At 26.2% G+C, this 26,742-nt stretch overlaps 1 protein-coding gene and 1 long non-coding RNA gene across 2 annotated transcripts; both read right to left on the reverse strand.

The window, feature by feature from the left end:
* Positions 1-826: 826 nt before the first annotated feature.
* Positions 827-10,540, reverse strand: LOC111621030 (cat eye syndrome critical region protein 2 homolog). Its single transcript, XM_023363071.1, has 8 exons — positions 10,246-10,540; positions 10,066-10,133; positions 9,827-9,899; positions 4,354-4,487; positions 3,086-3,196; positions 1,306-1,495; positions 981-1,052; positions 827-913 (listed from the first exon to the last, which is right to left on the reverse strand). The coding sequence occupies exons 3-8, from the start codon at positions 9,830-9,832 to the stop codon at positions 827-829; spliced, it is 600 nt and encodes a 199-aa protein (XP_023218839.1). The 5' UTR covers positions 9,833-9,899; positions 10,066-10,133; positions 10,246-10,540.
* A 1,437-nt stretch (positions 10,541-11,977) lies between these two features.
* Positions 11,978-23,003, reverse strand: LOC111621015. The gene is made up of 2 exons (XR_002755996.1): positions 22,844-23,003; positions 11,978-12,018 (listed from the first exon to the last, which is right to left on the reverse strand). It is a non-coding gene; the product is annotated as an uncharacterized LOC111621015 (long non-coding RNA).
* Positions 23,004-26,742: the final 3,739 nt, after the last annotated feature.

A 26,742-nucleotide genomic window follows, 5' to 3' on the forward strand; every position in this document is an offset into this window, starting at 1 on the left:
TATTCCAAACAAAATTTGTAAGAAATGAAATTGCCAAAAATTACACAATTTCAAAGGCCATGAGAAATGTTTAAAATGAAAACCATTCAACAGAATTAACAATCTATAGGCATTACGTATTAGAAATGTTTGATAATGATTATTTTTGCAGATTTTTAAACAAATAATAAAATAGACAAATTAAAGCATGTTAGATTAAATGGCACAATAATCCGTTGAATAATATCACTTTGTTCACACACTAAAATTCATATACTCTGTCTGAAATATGATAAACTGAAAAGAATCTAATTTGTTGCCTATAGATGCCAAAGAATAAATTCTGTTTGAAAAGCTATTAATTGGATTACGTATTTAAAACTGAAATGTGCAAGAACTATCATTAATCAATAACAAAAAACTGTAATATTGTAATAGGTGTCAAATAATAGGTAAATTTATATTAAATGTTAATCATGTTTACCAACTTCAAGACATCCTATTATTATTAGTTCATATAATAATTTATAATATTAAATATTAAATAAATCAACAATCATATACACTGTGAAAATATAATAGACGTCAGATATGTAAATTTGTATTATATTGTAGAAGATATGTAAATTCGTACTATATTGTCAATGCATATCAAAGGAAGTAAAGATTTTGTAAGGCGGGTTTGCAAAACTGATTTATGAGTGGAAAGCAAATCAATTGTATACCATTTTGATAATTGTTGAGTCCAAAGTATGTTTTAAATCAAGGATTTTACAAAACTGGTTTATAAGTGGAAAGTATAATCAATTGTGTACAACTTTAACAACAGTCGTACTCAAGGTATGCTTTAAATCAAGATAATTTTATAAATTTTATAAAACTTATGTATATTNATTGTCTGTTCATTTCTTAATGCAAAATTGTCAAAAATTTCCTAAAAATTCAAATATTTATAGTACCATATTTTAAATAAAATAAAATGTTTAAAAATATTTTCAAACCTTATCTCTTTGCTTTTCTTCAATTCTAGCAGAAGATCGTCGTTCTGTATATTTGTAATCTGAAATATCACCCTACAAAAACAAAATTACATATTGTATTCAGATAAATTAAATTCAGGCAGTATAATAAATTAATTTCAGCATAAAGTATTAAAGCTTCAACACTAAAAACACTTGTAACATATTGTAAACAACAGTTAAACCTATTTTTATGACTAATTCCATTGCATTTACTTGGTATTTGATCATTTTGTCAAAAATATATTATTAGTTCTTTACAAAATTTTATAAATTAGTTCATTAATATAACAATAAATTTTGATACCTTCTCTTCAGCTAATTTTTCTATTGCAGCAAGAAATCCATCAGCTAAAACATTGTATAATTTTTTCTCCCATAATGATTTGCTTTTACGAAGTCTTTCTGCTAACTTATACCAATCTTCTAAGGTGTTACATATAACAGTCCATTTTGGTTGTGAATGATTTTGATCTTTCAAATTCTTCAATTTATTTCTGAAATAAACAGCAGGCATTTAAGTGTTTCCATTATTTATTATATTCTTTTAAGATATATATATGCATATCTTCATATATAAGTTTATTTCTTTAAATCTGAAAGAAATGTCTGACATATGACTGATTGAAATACTGTGTATCACATTGACAAGTAAAGCTTATCATATATTTAGGAGTTGATATGTAAAGCAAATATAAACCTAAATATATGGGCATGAAATTAATTTATATACCAAATCAACTTATATACCACAATTAAGAGTGTATACACATGCAAACATTATATAATAATTAAAATACCAGTTATATAATAATTGAAAATCCTAAAATAATTTTGTAATAAAGCCAAATAATGGCCAAAGATCATCTAAACAATATTGAAACTCTTACAGCAAAAATTTGTCATGCAATCAATAATATATGCGAGAATATGTTGTACCAGTCTATACATGACAAACTTCAAAGATTCAAAGAGTGTTGACACATAAATGAAGCTCACTTGCATGATATTGTCTTCAAATTATAAATGACAAAGGATGTTGTTTGAAATCTTGTACATAAAATTTATTAATAAAGATTCAAAAGTTAATAACTGCCGATTTATAAATGCCTATTTTCCTGCATAACACTTTATATAACTTATAACGATTTCCATAACTTAAAATTTTAGAAATATTTAAGATAAAATTTTAGTTCTATTATTCAAAAATTCCCTCTTTATAATATATTGTTTTAATTAATATTTATTAATAAAGACTTTATAGTAAAAAGTAAAAATTGTTAATTATATAATATCCAAGAAAAATAAAACAAATACAACACCTTTAATAGTGAGTAAAACTTTGTAAATTACAAATATTTTTAACCCAGTTAATGGACCATCTTCAAGCATAAAAAAATGAAATACAAATGCTGTTCCATTTTCATACATCTGAAGATAGTGTTAACCAGCATGGACAGTGCTAGGGTAGAGAGAAAGTGAGTGACAGCCCATCCTAAATTCTTCTTGCCCATCAATTCATCCACCCTGAAATAATTTATTCAAGTCTACCTATACTGACCCATTATTGGGGATTTTCATTAAATATGAATTGATTACTCATCAAGTAATTACCCATTCCCACTAAAAGTTTTTTTCTGCTTATATGTCTTATTGAAAATTTATTACTAAACTAAGTTGATTGAAACTAATTTTCAAAACCAGTTTCATGATAAAATGTGCTGATAACACTCACCCCACTAAAACATCTCCACCTCCCAGAATGAAAATCTTAGTGCTGTTATTGGTAACCAGGTCAAGAATGTTTACAATCTATAAAGTTTTATTCACTATTAAAGGTGCCAAGTTTGTTTTCTTCCATACACTGCAATGGTTCATTCTGTTATATTTGGATGAAACTTATTAACTCTAATTAATTAGTTTCTAAGTTTGTTATTGTTAATCTATTAACATTTTACATGTAATAAGATATTACCTAATTAATTATTCTTTACTTCAAGAATTATTTTAAAATTTATTTACTTTTGAAAATTCTACAAAAAGGCTGAAAATTAAATCAAAATAATAACTTTAATTACATGACTTACTTTTCAAAGGATTTCATTTTCTTTCGATAATATTTAATTTTGCTTTTATACTTCATTTTTCTTTCTTTATTGTTAAAATATTTCTCACATTCTCTTCTCCATTCTTCTTCCCTAATAGTTAAAATTTATTCCATATTTTAAAATCTCTACAATAAAATAAAAAATGTTTTGTGTGTGTGTAAGTTGAAATAAATCTTTTAAATAAAGCAAGTCTCTATTTAGGTGTTCAAACTGGAAAATTTCATGTGGCTAGTTTATTGGCAAGGCTCAAACTCACAACCAACTACACAGTGTTCGGTGATTTTATCCACTTGGTCACTGGTAGGTAACTGTTAATATGCTAAATTAATCAGTGCACCTTTAATGGTGGACCATCTTTCAGCAGAGACAGATGAAAGTGAAATAACTAGAAAGTAATTTCTCTTTCATCTGTCCACATCTAAAGATGCTCCATTAAGCAGATTGAAAATATTAGCATTTCTTCAACTTCATTCATTGTTAAAGGTGCATTGATTAACTCAAATAATTTCCATAAAAAAGGAAAGTCAGTAATGTAAAGAAAAAGCAATTTAATATTTAAACTAACTAATTTAAGAGACAAATGATATCAAAAAAGAGAAATAATTTATATTAAATATATGTATCAAATAAAAAAAATACATATTAAAAATATTAAGAAAAGCAGAGTAATTTCTACATGAAAATTAAATCACTAATGAGAATGAATGGCTAAATGCTTTTGTAATATCATGCTTAAAAAAGTTTCATTAGGTTAACGTTTAATAAAAACATTTTTTGTCTCCGTCATCAGGAACAAAGATCTTGCTGTTCCCTCCCTTATTACAGAGGTTAGGGATGTTGATGACATGTGATGCCATGCAACAATCCACAGCCTTCCTCTTATACACACTTTCCTCTCAACACCTCTTTATCTGTCATAAATCAAATAATTTCCTAAATAATTCAAATAATTACAGACTTTATCTGGTGCCCAGGACACATGCCCTGCCAGATCCATTTTATAAAATCATTACAGTATTAAGAATATTAAAATTTAAATTTTGGCCATATCTAGAGACCCTAGATTGCCAGTGTGATACAGGTGCTGAGTGCACTGGCACAGTGCAGAACTTAACCATTTTGATTACTAAGACCATTGTTTTAACTCCTTTTCCTAATCCAAACTCACCAATTCCACTTTCAAACCCCAAACAAAGACAGGCACATGCAGCTAATTTTAAATATTAAAAAAAAAAATGACAACTAACCACAGCATTTTCAGACTTTCTGGTGGTATGGAACATTCTTCTCTATAAAGACGCAATCCATAAAAATACCAATAAATATTCCCTTGTTCATCTCGTCCAAGTGGCTGAACACAAAGTTTGTTGCTGTCTTCAATCTAATTAAAACAAGAATATTAACTTGAGTAACAAAATGTATTATTTATCAAAATATTTTAAGTTTTAAAATTTATAACATTATTACACTTTAAACTGCATTAATTATAGTTAGAAAGAAGAAAAAATAATTTTATTATGCTAAATTTCATCAAGAATATTCAAAATTTAGTCTTAGTTTTACATAAAACTGCACATATTTAACATTTTAATGTAGAGTCATACAATTATTTGTTATCTCTTGTTACGGTTGTCCATAAATTACATAGCAAAAATGGTGGGAGGGCGAGAGTGTGGTTAATTGTTATGCTGTGTTATGTTGGGGTTGTAGTGTCACGTTATACCTTCATGGGGCCCAGGCAAATTTGAATTAGAGGAAATTTTATTTGAGGAAATTTTTTAAGGGAAATATTTTCTTATAAAAGATTGGTTTAAGACCCCTTGTTGATGGGGACTAATAAAATTTTCCTTTTTGCCCTTAGGATAACACACCACTGTTGGGGTGAGAGGGTGGGTAATCTTTATAAATGTGTTACAATGAGATGTTTACAAAAATGTTATGTAATGTTAGTGTTTCAATCTTTGGATAACAGAATGATTCATTTTTTTTATTTCTTAAGTATTGCGTAACAAATCATCAGGCCTTAGAAGAGGTTGCATCTAAGGCACCGCCCCAGGGCACATGGGACCCATCAGGGGGAAAAAATTGTCCATTTTCTGATTTTTTCCAAATAATAAAATAACTTTGGCCATGGGCTAACATTTATACTAAATTATTTTTCTACTTCAATATCATTATGTTATTTGTATAAGCAGAGTCTCCGAAAGGGGATTCCAAAATGGTCTTTGCACTGACAGCTCTCCATTAGCCGGGGTCCTGTAAATCATGCTATTTATGTAACTCAGTGGCACATTATACCTTTACGAGGCCCAGGTGAATTTATATTAGGAAACTACATGTACAGAGTTGGCTCCAGACATTTTTCTTTGACGGAATTTTTTGAGGAAAGTTTTTTTTATAAAATATTGATTTGCCCACACAACGAGAGGCCCCAAGCAATTACCCTTTTTGCCCATAGGATAATTGCATGTATCAGGTACAGTACAATACATTAGTATATATTCGATATAGTACAAAGCAGTTACTGATGTAACTGCTTTGTACTATACTGTACCAAATATATGTAATTAATGAATAATGAATGTACTTTATATTCAAAATTATTCTTTGGTATAATTAAGGGATATGTGATCATGGACATGCATTGCATAATTTTGGGATATGTATGGAAGTGTTACAAAGTGTTATGTAATTTTCGAACGATCTCTAGTAGAATTTGCATGTGCATCAGTGGCTACAGGAACCCTCACAAATGTGAACAGAACAGTCAAGAGCTAGAGATAGAGAGGGCAGTGAATGTTAGTGCCTGGGACCCCTTCTAAATAAATCGTCTCTATTCAACTTAATTGCATACTATATTTCAAAATGTAAAAAGAAAGAGAAGACCTAAATTACTATAATTTATTAAAAATGTGGGTTAATTATTGCATTTTAATTATACTGTATATGCTATTCAAATAATGATAACTTCGATTGAAACAAATAAAAGTGATTAAGCTGCATTCGTTTTATCAGAATCAGAACAGTATGCAGCATTACGTCAATTTGACGTCATTTTATGCTTCCTTATTCTAAAAAATAATAAAAACGACGTCAAAATGACGTAAGAATCAGCACTATTTCGACAAAACACACAAACACATCTTAAATATACTGGCCTAACACACACTAGAAAACTGAAGATTAAATGAATTAAAGAATAATCTAATAATGCAACTATTCACGTTATTAATTATTAAACTAAAAAGCTTTTTTAAAACTGGAATATGAAAATTTTGTACTAATTGTAGAAAGAAAAAATCCAGCAACAAGTTGTTTAACTTTCCTAGAAACATTTAGTGGCGCTATCTGTTATGACATTTTATTTTAAAAACTTTTTATATTTTTAACTGTTATAAAACAGCAAAAATGCTTAATTTCGAGGGTAGGGATGGGTTTTACAAAAAAAAAAAAAAATGTATAATGAGTAAAATCGTCATTAAGTTCGAACCTACTGGAGATACATACGAACCCCTTTATCTCTCCATCTCCTCAACCTTTAATCATCAAATTTTAATAGCATCAATTCCCCTAATAAACAAACATCACTGCGAAATTTCAGAAATTTTCGACAAAAAGCACAGGAATTATTAAGCTTCAAAGAGGGTGAACAAAATCCTGCCTCTCCTCACACACTATATCAATACATACAGAAAAAACCCCGAATTTTTTTCATTTCTCGACGTTTCAATGTCCTAAGTCCAAAAATTTAAAGATCTGGGGGATAATTTTTGGACCGATCGATCGCTATACTTTTCCTCTGTTATACATAACAGCTGGGAAAGTAAGAATGAGAAGAAAATCATATTCACCGATATGGCAGACAAACAAACAAATATAACTAAACAGTTATTAAAAAATCAGATTCAATAAAGATATTTCTACGACAGCAATAAATATAAATCGTTATTTTTATTTTTAAATGTCAACTCTTTGAGAGGCAAAGTTAGACCAGTCACAAATATAGTCTCACTCCCTCCGAAAATAATAAAAATATATGATTAGACTAAATAAAAAACAATTTTCGCTATTTATCAAAGTAAATTTTATATCATTTTTTAGTCTTTTTTTTACATGAAACGGTTATTTTAGGCCAGAGTCTGAGAGAAGTGGACCAAGACTATGTCTGGGTCTGTTTCAGCGTTATATTATTAAAAATAAATAAACGAAATATATTCCATTTACGTTTCTAGGTTTTTTAATGTATTTTATAGATTTTCAAGTGAATAACAAATACAGTAATTGTTTTGAAGGTCAGCGGCAATTTGGGTTACCAGTCCCCAACTAGCATCCCTCATCCAACCAAAACTTGTGGTTTTCAATGTTAACAACTACTTTTGAATCCTCCCAAAACTATTAACAAAAAAAGAAAAAACGAATGACTATTCTTAACTTATTAATTTTTTATGTTTATGATAAAATCTAATAAAATATAAATGTCATACAAGATAATTCTTTAATAATTGTAATAACGAAAGAATTATTTTATTTAGAACTCTAAAATTCGCCAGTTTGGCGTCGTAGTGATAATTACAATGTAGATTTTTTAAGAAAATCGGATATGACGAAGAAATAATCTTCTATAGTAATACACAGGAAAAACTCTTAACAATTATGATGATCTAGAACATGAAAAACTGCCTAAATTGTGGTTTAAACACCTCAAAAATAATAAATTATAAGAGCCAATGTACACTCAGCTCTAGACTAAAATAAAATAAATATAATAAACAAATACAGTAATAAAGTTTCTTAATTATATTATTTACTATTTCATTATTGCACTAAAATCTTTCACACCTTGCAAACATGCAACATGTAACTATGATTACAGGTGACCACAGAAAATTTTCCAGGGAGAGGAAACAGATAATTACATCAATAAATTTTTATTTATTTATTTAATTTTTATGGATTTGTGGATTATAGAATACAGTATTGCATCAATTAAAAAAGACAGACAAAGAGTCCCATGGACTAGGCTTTCCCCAATTATAGTTTGTGGAATTTTTTTACTTGATCCCATAGCAGAAGAATTCTAATTCCATATTTCACAATGGTAGCCTATATAACACATTATAGCGTTATATAATGTGTTAACATTTAAATTGTATTTTTAAAAAAACAATATAATTTTTAAAATTATTTGAATAACACTTAGTTACCAATTAGCACCAAGAAAAATCTCATCACTTAATAATAAAACTAATGACTTCTTTTTAACTGATAATTAATTGCATGAAAAAAGCTGATGTAAATTCATTAATTCATCACTGAAAAAAACAAATTAAATCAATTTTTCAAGTGAGGATAGACTCAATGATTTTGTTATTTTATTTGTTAAGTCTTTGAAACTGGAATATATAATGGAAAAACTTGGAGAAACAAAGGGGAGATTTTCAAATATAAAATATTTATTTAAAATTAATTTTGCTCCTCTTATAGTATCAAAATTTATATTATGTTTTGATATTTATTATAATTTAATAAATTGATTCAACATAACATTATTATTAATTTAAACTCAGTTCCTAGTTAACTTTTGCTATTTTTTCCACATTTTTCCACATAAATGGAGTTCATTTTTAAGTTGGAATGGGATCTTATTTCCAAGAATATAAAATTAGCATATTTTATTGTATATTAAGTGTTTTTTCTGGTTTTTATAGCATTTTTAAGTAATTAATTCCAATTTTTATAGTTAATTTGTACAGTTAATCAATCAGGAAATTGGAAAAAAAACAGCAGAATGAAACACTGATCAGAAAGAAAAAGAGAAAGAACTAAAATAATGTTATATTAAATATTAGCTGGTGAAAACTATATTGATATCTTTAGAGCATCCTCACTGCAAAATTTACAGTGCAATATAGAAATTAATAGTAAAATAGTATATACAAGTACTTGTAGAAGTGGAAAAGCCATACAAATATTGTAAAAAAAATTATTGCTCAAATGGGATTAAATAATAGTAAATAATAATTTTTGCTACTGCTATTTTAATTAGACAAAATATGGATTACAATCATTTATATTGTTGATGAAAAGTTAAAATATATTTAAATAATTCTATTAATTTCAATTGAGATTTTCATGCTAATTAGTTTCAATAATAATCGTTCATAAATTTCATGAATTATTCAAAAAAATCTTATGATATCTTAATGTCATATAATACACAATCTTTAAACTATCTTCACATCTAATTTAAAAAATACCTGAAATGTTTTTAAAACAAAAATCTCTATAATTATATTTGAGAACATTTAGAATTAATAAATAAAAACATTAAAAAACATTTTAAGTTAATTAATTAAAATGCATAATAATTTCATTATCTAAATCATAAATTTAATGAGAAGAATCCTTCACTATAAATTTAAAATGTTTTATATTTTTTTCCCACTAATTGCATTTTATACCAGTGCTTATTTCATTAATAATTATTTAATAAATAATATACAGAACTAATTTTTGTATAAATAATGTAAATAAAATTTATATATATTTCAAAGTTTATAATGTGCAAGATATAATACAATTTAATGACTTAAAAAAATAATAATAGTTATTTATAAATTATAAAGTGCAATATGTTAATAATAAAAAAGTTCTAGTTCCAGTTTATAATTATTCAAATACTACAGTTTGAAGAACATGCTAAATTATGATAGAACATACCTTCATATTTTCTTATTAAATCAAATTATTTTCAAAAATACAAAGTGCAACTGGCATCAAATATCCAACAGAGCTAAAGAGAAAATATTTTTAAGTTTATGAAATAAAAATCAAACATATTCCTATTAATAAAACTTACATTTAACTATAAACTATGTAAATAATAAATAACTTGCATTTGTAAGTGTACAGTTTAATTTAAATCAATATACTTTAGATAATATTTTAAAAAGTCCTACCTTGTGTGGAGAGATGTTGTTAACAGGAATATCCTTTTCAAACTAACAGAAAAGTACTAACAGCAATCCTCCCAGCAAGAAAACAAACCAATTAGAGAAGCACAAAAGCAATTTTTTAAGTAATTTCAACTTACACAACCATTTAACAACAAACTAATTCAAAGTGGTTTCACCAATTACTTTTACAATGGGGAGGGTCAAAGTGTGGAAAATCATCAGAAACAATCTCTTCCCCATTCTTAGCAATTCAAGTAGTTTTATTACAGGGTGCAATAAAAGGCAGGGTGACATTCTGAAGAAAACTATTCAACAGTAGTGGGAAAAATTTTGTTTTTAACTATCCTTTCAATTACCTAGTCATAAAGCAGTATTCTTAAAGCTACTGAGGAGAAAAATTATTAGACATGATTAAATAATATAACATCAATTAGTTGTAATTCCGTACTCATTATTTATATGATTAAACCAAGAAAAGAAAAACATTACTGTTGAAATTTTCTGTATTTAACTAGCTTTACCACTAAAAAATTCTTTACAATAAATTGTTATATTCCATTCTGGGTTGTTACAGATTTTAAATAGCTTATTATAATTCATAAATCAGAACTTTATTCATTCATATAAAATTTGCATGTAATAAATATTATATATATTAATTTCATGTATTAAAACTTAATTGATAATGAGAATTATTTTTCTAAATCCAATTAGCTTAAAAAATTTATTTATTTAATAAATTAATAATGCAAAATAATTTAAAAACTGCATTTTAACAAGTAGAAATATCATTATCTTTTTATAAAGATTAAAATATCTTAAATTTATTTAAAGTAATTCAAAATTTTGAATAAGTAATAATGAAACATTAGTATTATTTTTCAGCACATATTGTCTTTCAGAAGAAAAAATGCATAAAAATCATAATTAAGTTTATTTATAGCATAAAAAAGTTTCAGAAATGTAACAGATAAAAAAAGAAATATTTATGTAATGTTTAGCAACAGATAAAATTGAAAATATTTATTGTAATTATATATTTATCATAAAATCAATGGAAGAAACAATCTTTGGAATAAGGTATAAATTTGCTATGGAGAACTTATCATGCAGGACACTTTTTTACGATAGAAAAAGTAGATTTTATTTTCTGTTTTTTTTTAAAGAAATGCATTTCTGGCCATATACCCCACTTCAGTCCTTATTACATATAATGATAAAACTATAATATAACTAATGGTGACAACTGGAATAACTAAGTGTTAAAAATGTTTAAACTAGTAATACTGTAAAATTAAAAAAATAAACCTTGCTAAAAATATAGAAAAAATTGACAAATAAAAGGAGTAAAAACAAAAACTTTAAAAACAAGGTAAAAATGCCTCACTGTACTAATATCAGGAAGTACTGTATCTAATAAGGATTGAAGAGGGGCATATGGCTCAAAATGCATTTTTTTTTTAAATAAAAAAATAGAAAATAAAATCTACTTTTTCCTTAGAAAAAAGTATTCCTATATGATAAGTTTTCAATAGCAAATTTGTGCTTAATTCCAAAGAATATACAACCAAGAGAACAGCAAGCAATCAAGTAGGAAGAAACAATATATCACAAAAGTTTTACTCATCTGATGATAACTTTTTAATTTTATATTTAAAAAATAAAATACATCAAAAATCAGCAACTTTTATTTCAATCTATGGTTCTATTAATATGATTCACTAAATTAAGAAACCAAGTACATGTATTTAAAATCTGTAATTTGTATTACAATCAAATTTAAAAAGTGATAAAATAGAAGACATTCTGTTATCAAAATCTAGTTGAACCTCATCAAAAAAATTTCATTCAGATAGTCATGGAATTCTGGAATTTATGAATGAACTGTTGTCAAACTTTATAGACATATCTCAACTATTATATTTGTTCTTCAGTCATCAGCATACTTTACAAAACCTAGAAAATAAATTGATCAGTCAGTGATTTGAGGAAATTGATAGTTATTTTATAAACATCCTGTATTTTATGAGAGTCAAAATTTTTAAAAATACTTTATATATAATATATAAAGATTCATCCTCTCTAATTCAAATTTTCTATATGTTTCGTAAAAAGTGGAAGAATATTTTCAAATTACATTTAAATTATCTGTTATCGAATATCACTTTCATTACAATGATGTTAAATTTTATTTAATAAATAAAATTAAATATAATTATCTCAAAATTTCTTTGAGTCATATTTATACAATTTTATAAAATTATATTTTTTTAAATTACAAATTCATTACTTATGGTATAATTAATAAATGACAAACAAATAATGTTGTTATTTCAATGGATGACATTCTTGTTTTATCAATTCTCATCATGTTTTATGTCTAAGAATTTTCATTTTATATTTTTCAGTATTAAAAATATAAAAAAATTTTGAATGTTATAAAACAATTCAAAATAATAAGCTTTTATGAACAGTGTTTATTCTAATACATATTAAAAATAATTAATTAATTAAGAAGTTTAATTAATTATTATAATAATTAATTAAGAAAAAAATTAAGAAATGTGAATCCTTAAAAACATAAAAATTAACATTATACACAGATAGTTGTTAAATAAAAATGAATTTAATTCATTAAAGATATACAGTTATCATTATTCTAGTAATTTATACATTTTAATGATTAAATGAAGCTATCAATTTGTTGAAAACAAATTTTCATGTAAATTTTACATAGTTAAATAATAATTATAAAGATTTTTTATTTCAAATATCATAATATAAAAAATTAAGCTAAACTACAAAACTATAGTTAAATTTTGTACTATTTAATTGTGAAGTAGAAAATTAAACTATATCATTGCTTAAGTTTTATACTTTTAAAATAATATATTTGGCAACTACATCCTTTTTTTTCATTCATTAACATTTAATAAACACAGATTTAATCTAGTGACAGAATATATTAAAACATTGATTCTTAGTAACCAGATTGCAAATTTGAATTGTATGGATGGTTAAACATGGTGATATAAAAGTTGTTATAAGCTAAATAAAATATTCTAAAAGACAAATTTTATTATTATTTTTATTATAAATGGCAGATATAGAGAGAAGAAAGGCTTAAGCCCTCCTCATTGACACACAACAAAAATTTAAATTTATTTGTTAGCCCTGTTTGGGTCTTCTGGATCTATTATCACATTACTTTAAATAGTACTTACATCATATGAATCATTTACAAATATTTATGAACTGATGATATTCAAGATTAATAAAATAAATTAATATTTATTTTAATATTTAAAATGAAAAATACTGCTTTGATTACATTCCTATTTGGTAATAATAAAATTTTATAGAACTTTTGACAATAGCTGTAGAATGAAACGTAAGTGAATTACGAGTATAAAGTTTTTTGTTTCATCTGTTTTTATATATTTTGGCTACAATCTCTTCAGCAACAGTTAAAGCTGAGTAAAAAATAAATAAATAAACATTTAAATGAAAGTTTAATATTAATAAAAATACAGGTAAATACCAGATGCAAGGTAAGGAAAGGTATCAAGGAACAAAATTCCAGAAAAATTTTAAAGCAAGACTATGGACCATGGGTGCTTAAGTTGGCCCAAGTTGACACCTGAATGATCTATATAGTTATATCTAAAAAAATTTATGAATATATTAAAAATGATAAGGCTAATTCACATGAATTTGTAGTAGGTGCTAATAAGCTTTTATTTATATGTAATATAACTGTTATATTTAATCTTCCATTTTGAAGACATGCTAATTTCTATTTTGCAGGAGAGTGCTATTTAACTTTACACCAGTCCTGAATGCACTGTAATATTCTGTATTAAGCAAATGAATTAAAAACTACATAATAGCAAGGTTGCGGCAATGTTTTCATCTCTAAAACGTGAACGTCGAATGTCGCTATCTTGTAAGTGGTGCTCAACATTCGACATTCATGTTTTAGAGATGAAAACATCAGCCGCAATCTCACTATTAATTGAAAATGCTAAAATGCAATCTAAAAATTACATATAATTACTGTATACTGCATGTAATGTTAAATAGTACGATGAATTAAGGGTGATAGGGCATACAGTAAGAAGCTATTAATTTCATATTTGGACTATGGATAATAATATATTTAAAAAATGTATCCTTATCCATAGTATCCTTTTGTAGCTACAAAAATAGACCACATCTAATATAAAGGCTCATAATGTAATAGTAAAAGTATAATATCAGTTGTATTGATATTATACATTATTGTATAAGTGATATAACATTAATGTTTGATATTATAATGATGTATTGTGTAATATTTTCTGCTGTTATAATGTTTTTCAAACTTTTCATCTTCAAGACTTTAAATTTATAGACTTCAAAGCTGGAACAAAATGACATTTTGAAGTAATTTCAGCTATATTATTCCAAAACATAAAAATATTGTTTTTGACCTCAAGTAGTACTTAAGAAATAATATGGAATCAAAGATTTAAGAGATAAAATAGTCTAGAAATATAAAATTAGAACACTAAAAAATATTATATAAGATAATTTTAACACCATTCACAAACATTCTAAATATGGTAATTAGTATATTTATAAATTCTCAGTAATTGTCTAGGACACACTGATGACTGGGCTCACCTTAAAAAATGAATATCCAATATTTTTTTATATATATATTTTTTGTTTCATAAAGAATTTATTGGGTTTCTAAAGTGTGGATAAAGTATATGCAAATTTTTGATTATTTGGAAAGGTTACAATACTTAAGACACCAAATAATAATAGGCTTCCAAAAGTTTTGATTAGCATATGAGAAGATTTTTGCATCATAGATGTGGTAATTTTGGTATGAACACTTAAAAAGATGCCCATCCCTGGTCTAGGAGAACAACACAAATTTAGGGAAGCTAGGAAAATTTACAACAATGAAGATAATAGATAATTTGATCTACATTTTAATTACAAAAAAGATATACTCCAACTTTCATCCAAGTATATCACACAATATCAAATAATAGAATAATAAAGAACTACAGTATGTAAAATTTATATATATTTCATACATAAAAATATGTATAAATTAACAAAGAAACAAATATCAGAATCTGTCACAGAAAACAAAAAGTATGAAAATGTTATATCAAGTTTCAAAAATGCAGGAGAGAGGCTGTATATGAAAAGAAAATTGTAATGGTAAAAACTAAACAGAATTATAGAATACTGTACTGTAATATTAGAAATTAAGGATTTATAGATCATTGTCTTACATTATAACAACAAATTGGAATGTAAAATATAAAGCATAAAATATTTTAATACAGAATATTAAAAATTTTTTAAAATAAATATTTCAGGAAATTAAAATAAATTAAGCAATATCATATTGAAAAGTTTTCAAATATGAAAATGAATTTTTTAATGAATGGAAAAAGAAATAGCAAAGATTAAATTTTTATGCTATAAAATTGAAAAAATATTATTATTATATAGAAATACCAATAGATATACCAAACATTTCTAAAATAAGAGTTTTCTNTCTGGTTTCATCATGAAATTTTCAAGGTTTTATGACAGGGAAACAGCTGATTTTCCAGCTAAATAATACTTAGTTACACACAGCTAGAGCTTCCCAGGAAGACCTCTGTCACAGAGACACACTTCCTTGGTCTGCCTTCTCTAAAGCTAGGGCAGACCAAGGAAGTGTGTGTCTGTGACAGACCAAGGAAGCATTTGTAGGGCCAGACAGATCCTACAAATCCTTCCTTGTATGTCAGCTTTGACCATCTACAAGGGCATAAGATCTGGAAAGGCATTCAGAATGTGATAGATCCTGTGAGAAAATATATTACAGGATAGCACATGGTGCCTGTATGCCAGCCTTCAAATCATATCATTGCTGTATCTAGGTAAGAAGTCTTAAACATACTAAAGATTCCTTTAAATTAAACTGCTATTCCACAGGAAATGGTCTCTTTGTATAATACATTATAATCACTTATTACTACTTTCCATACATTCGCTCTAATAAAGTTTTGTTCAATTCCAACATCTCCTTGGTGTGTAACTTTTTGTCAATTTTGTAATGAGTGTATTTGTATACACACATACATATTAAAAGAGAATTTGAATAAAAAATATTCATCTAAACACATTTCAAACATTTTGTTTGTAAAAATTGAGAATAAATATTTTTTTTTAAACTTTTCATTAAATTTTAAGTTTACTCATGCATCATGTAAATTTAAAATGTAAATCTGACTAATAAAATCATTTTTATAAAAAACACCTTGTAATTTACAGTTTTATAAAAATCTTTACAAATGAAAAAAACAATCCCAATTTCTATAAGATAATTTTTTGTTGTATTTTTGACAAGACTATGTCTTGTTTATAAAATCGTACTGCCTGCTGTGTTACCAGCTTAGAGGTATGAAGGAATACATGTAAGGAGTTGCAATTTGGTACAGAGTATTAGGTGCCCAAATCATGTGCGCATAAAAAACCAGACTTGTAGATACTCATGGGACCGAGAACTGAGTCAAAATAAAATACAAAATGGCGACTCTCTCTACAAACAGGCAAACCAAAGTCAGGTGGTGAGAGTACCACCCACAGTCATTCTAGGAAGTGGACTCTGACCCTAGGGCTGAACACACAGTATTTTCTTTGTTAAATAAAATTTGTAATCTAATTTTGTAAATTTGGGAGTGCTTCAAATATGACATTAAAACACGGTTTTATGCCGTTACAAGTAGGTTTTTTTTTAACATTATCTAGTATAGTAAAATCATGGAACCAATAAAAATTTGACACTATATTAGGGTTGTCGTTACATCCGATATTGTTAAAATCAGGTTAAACTGTATATTGTTTGTGCAAAATAAAAAATAATTTCGGACGATACAATAGCCACGATTATTTTTTTCAAAAACGAGAAATTTTCATTACGCATCAACAAAAATTCAACCCGGGACGACATGCAACAGAGAGAAATTTTGAAATTGAATAGGTTAATTTTATCAAAAATGCATCATGGACGACCTTGTGGTCATGACCAGCGAAGTTTGAACAATCGCACCCAAAAGTAGCAATACCAAAGAAGATTGGAGAATGAGACTTGAGTGTCAGTGATTCCGCTTAGTAGTGAGTCTCTAAGACATAGTCTTGTCCCAAATATGGTTTTGCTGTTTTACTTATTAGAAATTGTTTTCTTTTTATATCAGATAAGTAATTGTGACCACAATAAATAGCATTATTTTTATAATTTTGTTTGTATTTGTAAATCATTAAAAAGAAATAATAAAAATATAATTACCTTTTGAAAGATTTTCAAAAAAGTTTTCATCAGTCACAGATCTAAAAAATTAAGTAATCATCATCACATTAGAAGATTTTAAATCATTTTGTTTATTAAATTTGTTTAATTCTCAAATTAATTAATTGATATAAAATACATTATGTATGCATTTATAAAATACAATCACTAAAAAACTAGGTAAACTTGATCCAAAGCTACAAAGAAAAACCAAATAAACAGCAGAAAAAATTGAATTTCCCATTTTTTTTTCTGCTGTTTATTTGGTTTTTTTGTAGCTTTGTATTTATGCATTTATATTCAAATGCATAAATAAATAAAAATTGTTTTATTTTACTTACGCAGAAGCACTCTCACTATCAAGATTTAATACCGTATTTAAGTTAGAAGATAAATCATCATCATCATTTCTCTTTTCTATTAAAAAAAAATATATAAAATTATACATTTTAGAATTTCAATCTGGTTAGTTTTCATTTTATATTTATAAAAATAATCTTGCAATATGCTTTTAAATTTAAGGACAAGGCTGTTGAAAAAAATTGAAAACACCTTCAAATAGAAAGACAAAGAATATGAAATCAAACCAGACTAAAAAGAATATTTGTGCCTGCATCAATCCAGTTAAAAGCAGGAAAAAGAGAAGTTGTAGAAAAAAAAAACATCCAGGCCCAAGAATTACACAAAGAAACAAATGGTCAAGTTACCCACTAAGAAAAAGAAAAGAGGCTCTAAAAAGAAAAAATCAAAGCCTAAAAGAAGAAAGATTAGTTAGAATTTTCAATCTTTTTGAATATTGAAAAATGTTATTATTAAAATACAAATATGTTGCAAGGGATTAAAAGTTAAAAGTTACATTAAAAATTTTATAAACTTTTTAACAAAACTATTTAATAAATTTATTATTATTATTATTATGTAGTGACAATATTTCTGGCATTTGCAAATTCATTTGTGTAAATCAACTTTGTAAAATGATCAAAGTTGTGCATTGGATGTCATGCCAATAGTTTTACTAATTTAAGAAAAAAAAACTTTGCAAAAAAAACATTAAAGACATTTAAAGAACATTTTATTTTGCTGCTAGCACTTTCGACACATTAATGGGCATTGTCCTCATTACTGCATCAAAAGCACTAGCAGCAAAATAAAATGTTCTTTAAATGTCTTTAATGCCTTTTTTGCAAAAGAAAGGTTTTACCTTTGTAAAAGTCATATTTATATTTTTATGTATTTACTAGCTTACCCATCACGCATTGCTGCGATCTCAGAAGAAACGAAATTCAAGCAAACTCGTTATAGTAAAATTCAATTTACATTTTATCATTTTTATTGAAATTTATTATTATTATTATTATTCATTTTCATCGGGAAAACATTTCAAAGTGTCGTTTCAATTCTATTTATTTATTGGAGTGCTTGTGGATACACAATATTTTTTGTTTTTCCGTCTGGTGCGTACATGAATAAATCNTAAATTATTATATGAAATTCAATAAACTTCATATAATAATGTCATTTTTCTTTTGCTCTCTTTGCCAATCATTGTACATATCAATACTTGATTTCTGTTATATTAAATAAATAAATAAGATATAAATGATATTATATACAGTAGATCTTTTCAATTATACTGAAAATTTCAAAAATTATTTATTTTAATTTTAAAAAATTTATTTATTAATCATTTTATATAATTGCTAGAATTTATTAAAATCAAACATTTTATGAATTTGTTCAAACTGTTGACTGCAAAAAATGTTCTTTTTATAATCATGGATTATTTAATACAATAAAATGATAAGCATGGCATATGATATAGTTAATTAATCATTTATATATAACAGTATCCAATACATTTTATCATTAAATATATTAATCTGGCCTACTGCCAGATTAATATATTTAATGATGTAAAATGGAAATACAAAAAATTTGTGTTTACTTTGTAAATACATATTCTAATATGTATATGGTTAAATATAATATTTAAAAGAAACATTTACACACTTAATAATTTTGCCTTATTTAACATTGCTCATACAATGCAGGCAGGTACACAAACTTCAAATGTTGTAGACTAATGGATATTTTGCAGTTTATGCAAAACGTCATGGTTTAGATATGTTTTTGCACCATTTAGTTTCCCCATTATTTAATGAGTACATTTACCTCCTTCAGTTTGCACCAAAATCCTTTTTTTTACACTAACATTATTCTCTTCTCTTTCATCCTTATCACTTCTTTCTAGCAAAATCTTATGAATTCTCTGCTGATTATGCAATAGGAAAAATTCTTGTGCCTTGAGGTAGAAAATGACAAAAGATATGTAAATGTTTCAAAATAATACTTGTACAGAAACCTAAAAACTTGCTAGAGTGTTTCTTTATTAATTAATAAAAAGCAATCTTAAAGATTTTATTTTCTGTTAGTAAAAAACATTGCATTAAAATTACACTTATCATGCTTTCATTCTTATAGAAACTACCACTGGATGTGTATATGGAGCTTTAATTGCAAGTAGGTTGAGTGACATTCAAAAGCACTTCGGTGATAGTCACCCCAACTGGTATCTGTATTCTTTTCTTTCATTATTTTTTGTGGAAAAACTACACAAATAGTGAATGAATAGGACATTAGCATGTTCAGAAGTATTTCCAGGAAAGTTAATGAAGATCCCAAAAATATTAAAACTGCCATGCATGAACAGTATGCATTAAAATACAATTTTTTAATATTCAAATCAAAAATTAAATATTCATATACTATATTTCTTATATTTGAAAAAAGCCAATTATATTTTGGTACCAGGAATTAAATACTTAAATTACTGTTTTTTTCCTTGTACAGAATTTAAGTAATAAAGTTTGCATCTTGTAAAAAAATTTCCCAATCTCTTATGAAAAATTTATAAAGTTGGTGGTTTTGTTATTAAATGTTTCACCTTTTTACGTACAGATCTAATATGCAACAAATAAATGAAATATAGCATATTCAATAAATTTTCATGCATTTTGACTCATTTGGTGTATTCTAGCATTACAATATATTTAGTTTAACTATTACTTATTGACATAAATAAATCTATTTATATACTGTATTCTAGATAGATCTATTATTAGTACAAAAAATGGAATATTTGTTTATTGTTTATCCGATTAGACAATGCCATAATTATTCAATTAGTTGTAGGTTTTCTTTTTCCTATATTATGAAAAATATCTATCAACAGAACACACAAATAACACTTTTTGCATAGACTTATAGTTACAGCTACAAAGATGATGTCAATGAATATGTGTGTTGTACAAAATAGTTTTGGATAACGCGCTCAATTTTTAGTATAACACGTGGGCTGATTTAAAAATTTTAAACAGTGTTGCCAGAATATTTTCTTTTTTCAAATGATATTTCGTAGATATAAAACCATATGCGGCTAACTCAAAATTTTGCAATTTTTCAATAATAAAGTTTTCCTATTATATTCAGGATTTAAGACCATAAGGAGATATGTAAAATTCTAAACGGTAACAAAACATAACAAATTTTTGGTAGGCAATCGAGGGTTGCTACAATTTTCAAATCCAGTTTTCTGTAAAGTACGCTTTCATAGTTACTTGTGTATGGTTCTATATCGGTGATTTTTCTATAATTTATATATCTATTAAAAAAAAAATTATTAGGTTTCGCTATTCGCTATTCGAAATTCGACACAACGGCCGATTAGCCGAGGCGGATAAAGCGTCGGCCTACCGTTTTGGAGGATACGGGATTGAATCAGGAGCAACCCCGAAAAGTTTTCATGGGAGGTATGTTCCGAATATGTCGGCTCCGTCCCTTACCGTCCGATTGCCCTTATTGATTTGGCCGAATCCATGATGGGTATATAAAAAATCTTAGTGCCCACAGGACGGAGAGCCAAAAATAATGTACTAGATGTAGACATTTAAGTGTTGCTGTGTACACTACACTTAAGTATTTATTGCTTTTTAAAGACTGTTTTATTACATTTTATTTATTAACTTAACCTTGTATGTAATGTTACAAATTTATTAATATGTATCATAAATTTGCTTGCGTTGAAATTATTTCAACGCAATAATTCTATTTCGGATCCACAGAGCGTCGATTAACGTATCTAACCGCCTTGGCCATCTAACAGACACTCTTACCTTTCTACAAATATTAACAGAGCTTTTATTTCATGCGCAATGGAGATTCGTCTTTCACAAAATAGAATGATTAAATAGGAGGCATGAGGTTAAATGCTCTTCTTAACTTCTAAAAAGTCGCTTCTTATCCCGATTTTTAAGTTATATCATTTTACACACAGGATAGTAACAGACTTTACTAGACGGCCGTATGGCCGAGCGGTCAAGGTAGCAGCCTACCGCTCTGGGGAACCGAGGTCGAAGAATCCCCAGGAATTTTTCAGGGGGCCGTTTGGATGTGTCGGGCCCCGTCCCTCATCACCCGGCCGCCCTATTGTGGGCCTAGCCAAACTCATAATGGGCTTGCTAAAAAGAGACTCTCTTAGTGCCCACAGAGTGGAAAGAATTAAAAAAAACAGATCTTAGTAAATCATCTTTTAATTTTCACATACATAAAAAAAAGTTCTTTAAAATAATATTAAACCCGACTCAGGCATAAGTAAATACTTTGTAAATTCTTTATCCAACAAGGCAAAATTTCAATTTTATGATAAATGACAAATAAAAACTATTGATAAAATTTCATCGTAAGGAATTAACTTACGGCATAAAATTATGGTCATACAATTCAAAAAAATGAAATTGAAATGAAATTGTTAAATATTTTATATTAAATTTAATTATTTCAAGGCAGAAAATAATATTTGTTTTTTTGTTTTTAATATAATAATAGTTAAATTATTAATATGAGCATTCTTTTTTCACGTAACTCGTATCGATAATTACGATTACTTTAATGGAGCGACTGCATTTATATTGATTGGCAATTATGTTTTAAAATTAATTTAATTATTGATTTAATATTAATAAAATTCATAAAAATATAATCGACATGTAAAAATAAATTTATTTAAAATATAATATTCTAAAATCCACTTTATTTACGTTGGGCTATAAAAGCGAATTTTTTGGCTAATTGTCAATCCAGTTTTTAAAATGTGCGCAGACGACATTTCTGGTTCAATTTTTAAATAAATGAAACTTAAAAAAGATTCGATTAAATGAATAAATAATAAATTATGTCGACATGTTATTTATTTAGACTTTATTACATGTAATTTTTTCAAAAATTAAAGCCGATTTTCAACCGAAAGGGACGCTGGTATCTCAAAATGGCGTCGATTGTGCGTCGGTGAGTATTTCGGCCAAAAGAAGAAAAATAATTTTATTAAACATTTAAAAAAATATAAAGCGGCCCGATTTGATTATAAAACAAAAGTAAACTTACGCGGGGGGCGACGTTGTGTGACGTCAAAAAGCGATTTGGTTCCGTTACGTAGAATATTCATTTTATTTGAATTATTTTTAATTATTCCGCGTCAGGAAGCGAAATATCGCATTTAATTTTTAATATAGTCGAAACTCGATCGATTTTCCAATTAATTACCAATTTATAAGTATTATTTTTTTCAAATTTTTAAACCTGGTGACGTCACACATTCGTATTGTTTCCTCTTTGTAATCCGGAAGAAATAATTAATTTTTGTCCTATTTGAAAACCTTGGGGACGTTCGTTCAATTATCAATGAATAACAATTCGTCGGATTAACGCGTTAAGTTATTTTACAATCGAATTTAATTCACAATAAGAAATATCGGCGTATAAATTTCAATTTCTATTACTTTTCAAATGTACGAGAGAATATTTTTGAAATGGGCAAAATTAAAATAAGGAAAAAAAACAATGTTTCCTGTCAACATAATTAATAATAATCTCTCCAGTTTGACTACTTTCTTCAAACCGCATAATGTCACGCTACTTGATAAAAGTCAATTTTTCCTTTCGAAAATTGTAAACAAAAAAATTTGATTTGCCATAATCTTTCGTCGAAATCAAAATTGTTTCTCAGAATGTATGCGCGATCTTACTTAATGGTCGAGATATTCGGTAGATCTTATTTACTGTTGTTCTTTTTTAATTTTAAAAATTAATTTATAATGTACTGTACTTTATAGGGACCTATACAGATTTAATAGAATACAGCAGTACATGTTAAAGCTAGAAATTCTAATGGATTTTTATGTCAGAAGTTTCTGAATAAGTATGTATTTTTATGCATTCATATACTTATATATTTTATATTTATCATTTAAATATTTGATTTTTAAGTAAACACCTTTAAAAATTATAAAAGAAAATTTTATTACTTGTAAATTACTCAATAGATTTTATGTTAGTTTGTTAATTGCTAAAAAAAAGAAAGTATTGTAATTATTTTTACCATTAAACTATAAATGCGGAGCCGTCGAGACCTTGCGTGATGCCCAAACTGTAGGTAGACCGCTTTAGCCTTTTATTTTTTGAAGAAATGAAAAGTCTAGAATGTTTCTTTATTAATAAAAAGCAATCTTGATTTTATTTTCTGTTAGTAAAAATAACGTTAATTTTATAGGTCTCTAAGTTTTTTTGGTTCTAGGGAAAAATCCCTAGCTCTCCTTTTCTTGACGGCCCTGTATAAATGATACGATTTACAATATAATTTATCAAATTAAGATATTCTTTACCTCTTAAGAGTAGTGTTTACTACAAGTCCTTTTTCTGCTAGGTGCAGCATCATCTTATTTAATCAGTGTCATTAAATCTAGTTTATTTTTAATATTGTTAGTTTTATATGATGATTACAAAGCATATCTAAGTCCAAATATTTGACTCTCCTCTGATATTATGAAATGATATAGCAAACATTACATGATACAGAAAAAGATTTATTTTGAATTTCATATTTTATTTATTGTCATAGACTGTAGCTTTTCTTTATGGATAATTTTTGTATAATTTTATTGTCATAGTTTAAAAGACATTAACAGACGTTAGCATTATGAGAAAATCTGAAGTTTCATTTTCAATGAAATTATTAAATGATAAATTCATCTATATTATCAGTTGTTGATTAATGCGACAATTTACAATAATTAGATTTGATTTTTTATTTATGTATCCATCTATTGTTTAAAATAATACAGTCATTAGGTACAAACTAATATAAATACTGCAAAATATATGCTACAAGCTTAAGAATATAAAAATATGATTCTCATTAAATTAGATTTTAAGATTTAAATTAGATTTTAATTCCAAATTAAATTTAAAATCTAATTTAATGAGGATTTGTTTTTAATTCTTACTCAGATTTTGATCTAGTTCTGAAATTTTTCATCCTCAGTCCTTTATTGATGATAATTCTTCGATAGATAGCAATGTGAGTATTAATTTTTATCATAATATTGAGCATTTTTGGAATTTCGGAATGCCAATTTCATTGAGAATGTTTTCTTTCAGTTTTTCTTCTCTATTCCATTCTATGTAGACATCTAAAAACAGATTGAAATTTAGAGCCATATATATTATTAATTTTATATTCTATTTAACTAAACATTGAATACTTAACAAAAATAGATACCAAAAATTATATTTTGTTTCTGTCCTTATTGCTAACAGTAAGTGAACAGTCAACACAAACAGTAAACAAATGATAATAATAAAACTATTGCATGCTATGAAAAATAAATACTGTTTTATGGAGTAGGAAAAATTTATGGTTAAATTATTAATTACATATTTGGAATTAAGATACATATCTATAATCCATAATAAATGGTTTGTATTAACTGTAATTCATCAAGTTTTTTGATATATACATTAAAGTATTTTGTTGATTATTAATAAAAGAGAAGACTGGTTTTATATTTTTTTCTCTCTCTACTTAAGTATAGTAAAATTGTCCATCTTTGTCTTTTTCCTTGAATCAAAGAGAAAAATACTATTATTTGGATTTTATAATTACAAAGATATCAAACTATAAGTTTATATGTTAGGAATAAACTTGAAGAGGAAGTGAGGCACTTGGACTGACTTGTCCTGTGCCAGTTATTTGTTTATTTAGAGTTTCAGATGTTATCTCTTAAGTCTGTAGAAAATAAATATTCAAGGTTTAAGTGTTTTTTTTTTTTTTTTAATACATGATAGAGTAGTAATGTTTATGGCATTATGCAAGATTATTCTTTATAAGCAAGCTTTTCATTTGTTCACTTATTGTAGTATTGTAAGCGTAACTAATAACTTTCAACTTCCAGAAAGTTATTTCATGATTTTTGCAAATTCTAGTTCATATTCTTCAATAAAGAATAAAAGATAGCATATTTTCTAGATACCATATAATTTTACTGTAATCAATGTAGAGCTCGCCCTATCTAAAATATCCTATGTCTGTATATAGTTCTATTCAAATACTTTTTATTAGTGGAATGCATATTACTATGGCAACTGTGTTAAAATTCAAATTTTTGTTAGAACATTTTGTTAATTGTGTTTTTGTAGTTTTTTTTTATCATTATTTCTCTCTGAAATCTGTAATTTTTTATGAAAACTAAATACTGAGCAAAAATGATTATTTTTCTTATTATTGATAAATATTAATATTGTATTTTGGAGTGTATTTTAATTCATTTTAAGCTGGGTCAAAGTACTGAAAGTAAGTTAATTGCTGTTATTGAATGTTATTCAATTAAAGTACAAAAATTACTTCATCATTAATACAGCATTGATAAAATTCACTCTATGGTAGACAATATTTTCCATCACAGCTTACATCATTTGCCTAAATTGGTATATTTATGAGTAGATTCAAAGATTGACAAAATTATGTAAATTGTTAAAACTATGAGAAATTGAAAGTGTATATTTTGGATTTAGGACAATGGGACAGGTTATTAGGAGAGGACACATTTTTTACAAAAAATATTGTAATTAATGAAATTTTAGTTTGAAAAAGTTTTTTGCATGGTTTTAATTAAAAATAAACTTTTTTTTTTTTTTTGTTATCCAGTCATTTTTGACAGGTTAGAGCTTATACTGAAAATAATAATTGACTGATAACATTAAGCAGGGTAAGTAAATAAGAAAATACTTAATGGAAATTCTACTTTTATTAATTCTAATGTTTTGTTTCCATATTACCATAAACAGACTCATTGAAAAAATGGTTTCCATTCTTATTTTGTTTTTGTTCTATATCCACTATACCAGAAATTGGGCATAGAATTTCTCAGCACACTTAGAGCCAACAACAAAAACAATAACAAGCAAAAATGAATGACACTACTTTGATAATGTATATCTTGTCAGTA

This window comes from Centruroides sculpturatus, unplaced genomic scaffold (genome assembly GCF_000671375.1).
Source record: "Centruroides sculpturatus isolate CEXI.00-Female unplaced genomic scaffold, Cexi_2.0 scaffold245, whole genome shotgun sequence".
NCBI lineage: Eukaryota > Metazoa > Arthropoda > Arachnida > Scorpiones > Buthidae > Centruroides > Centruroides sculpturatus.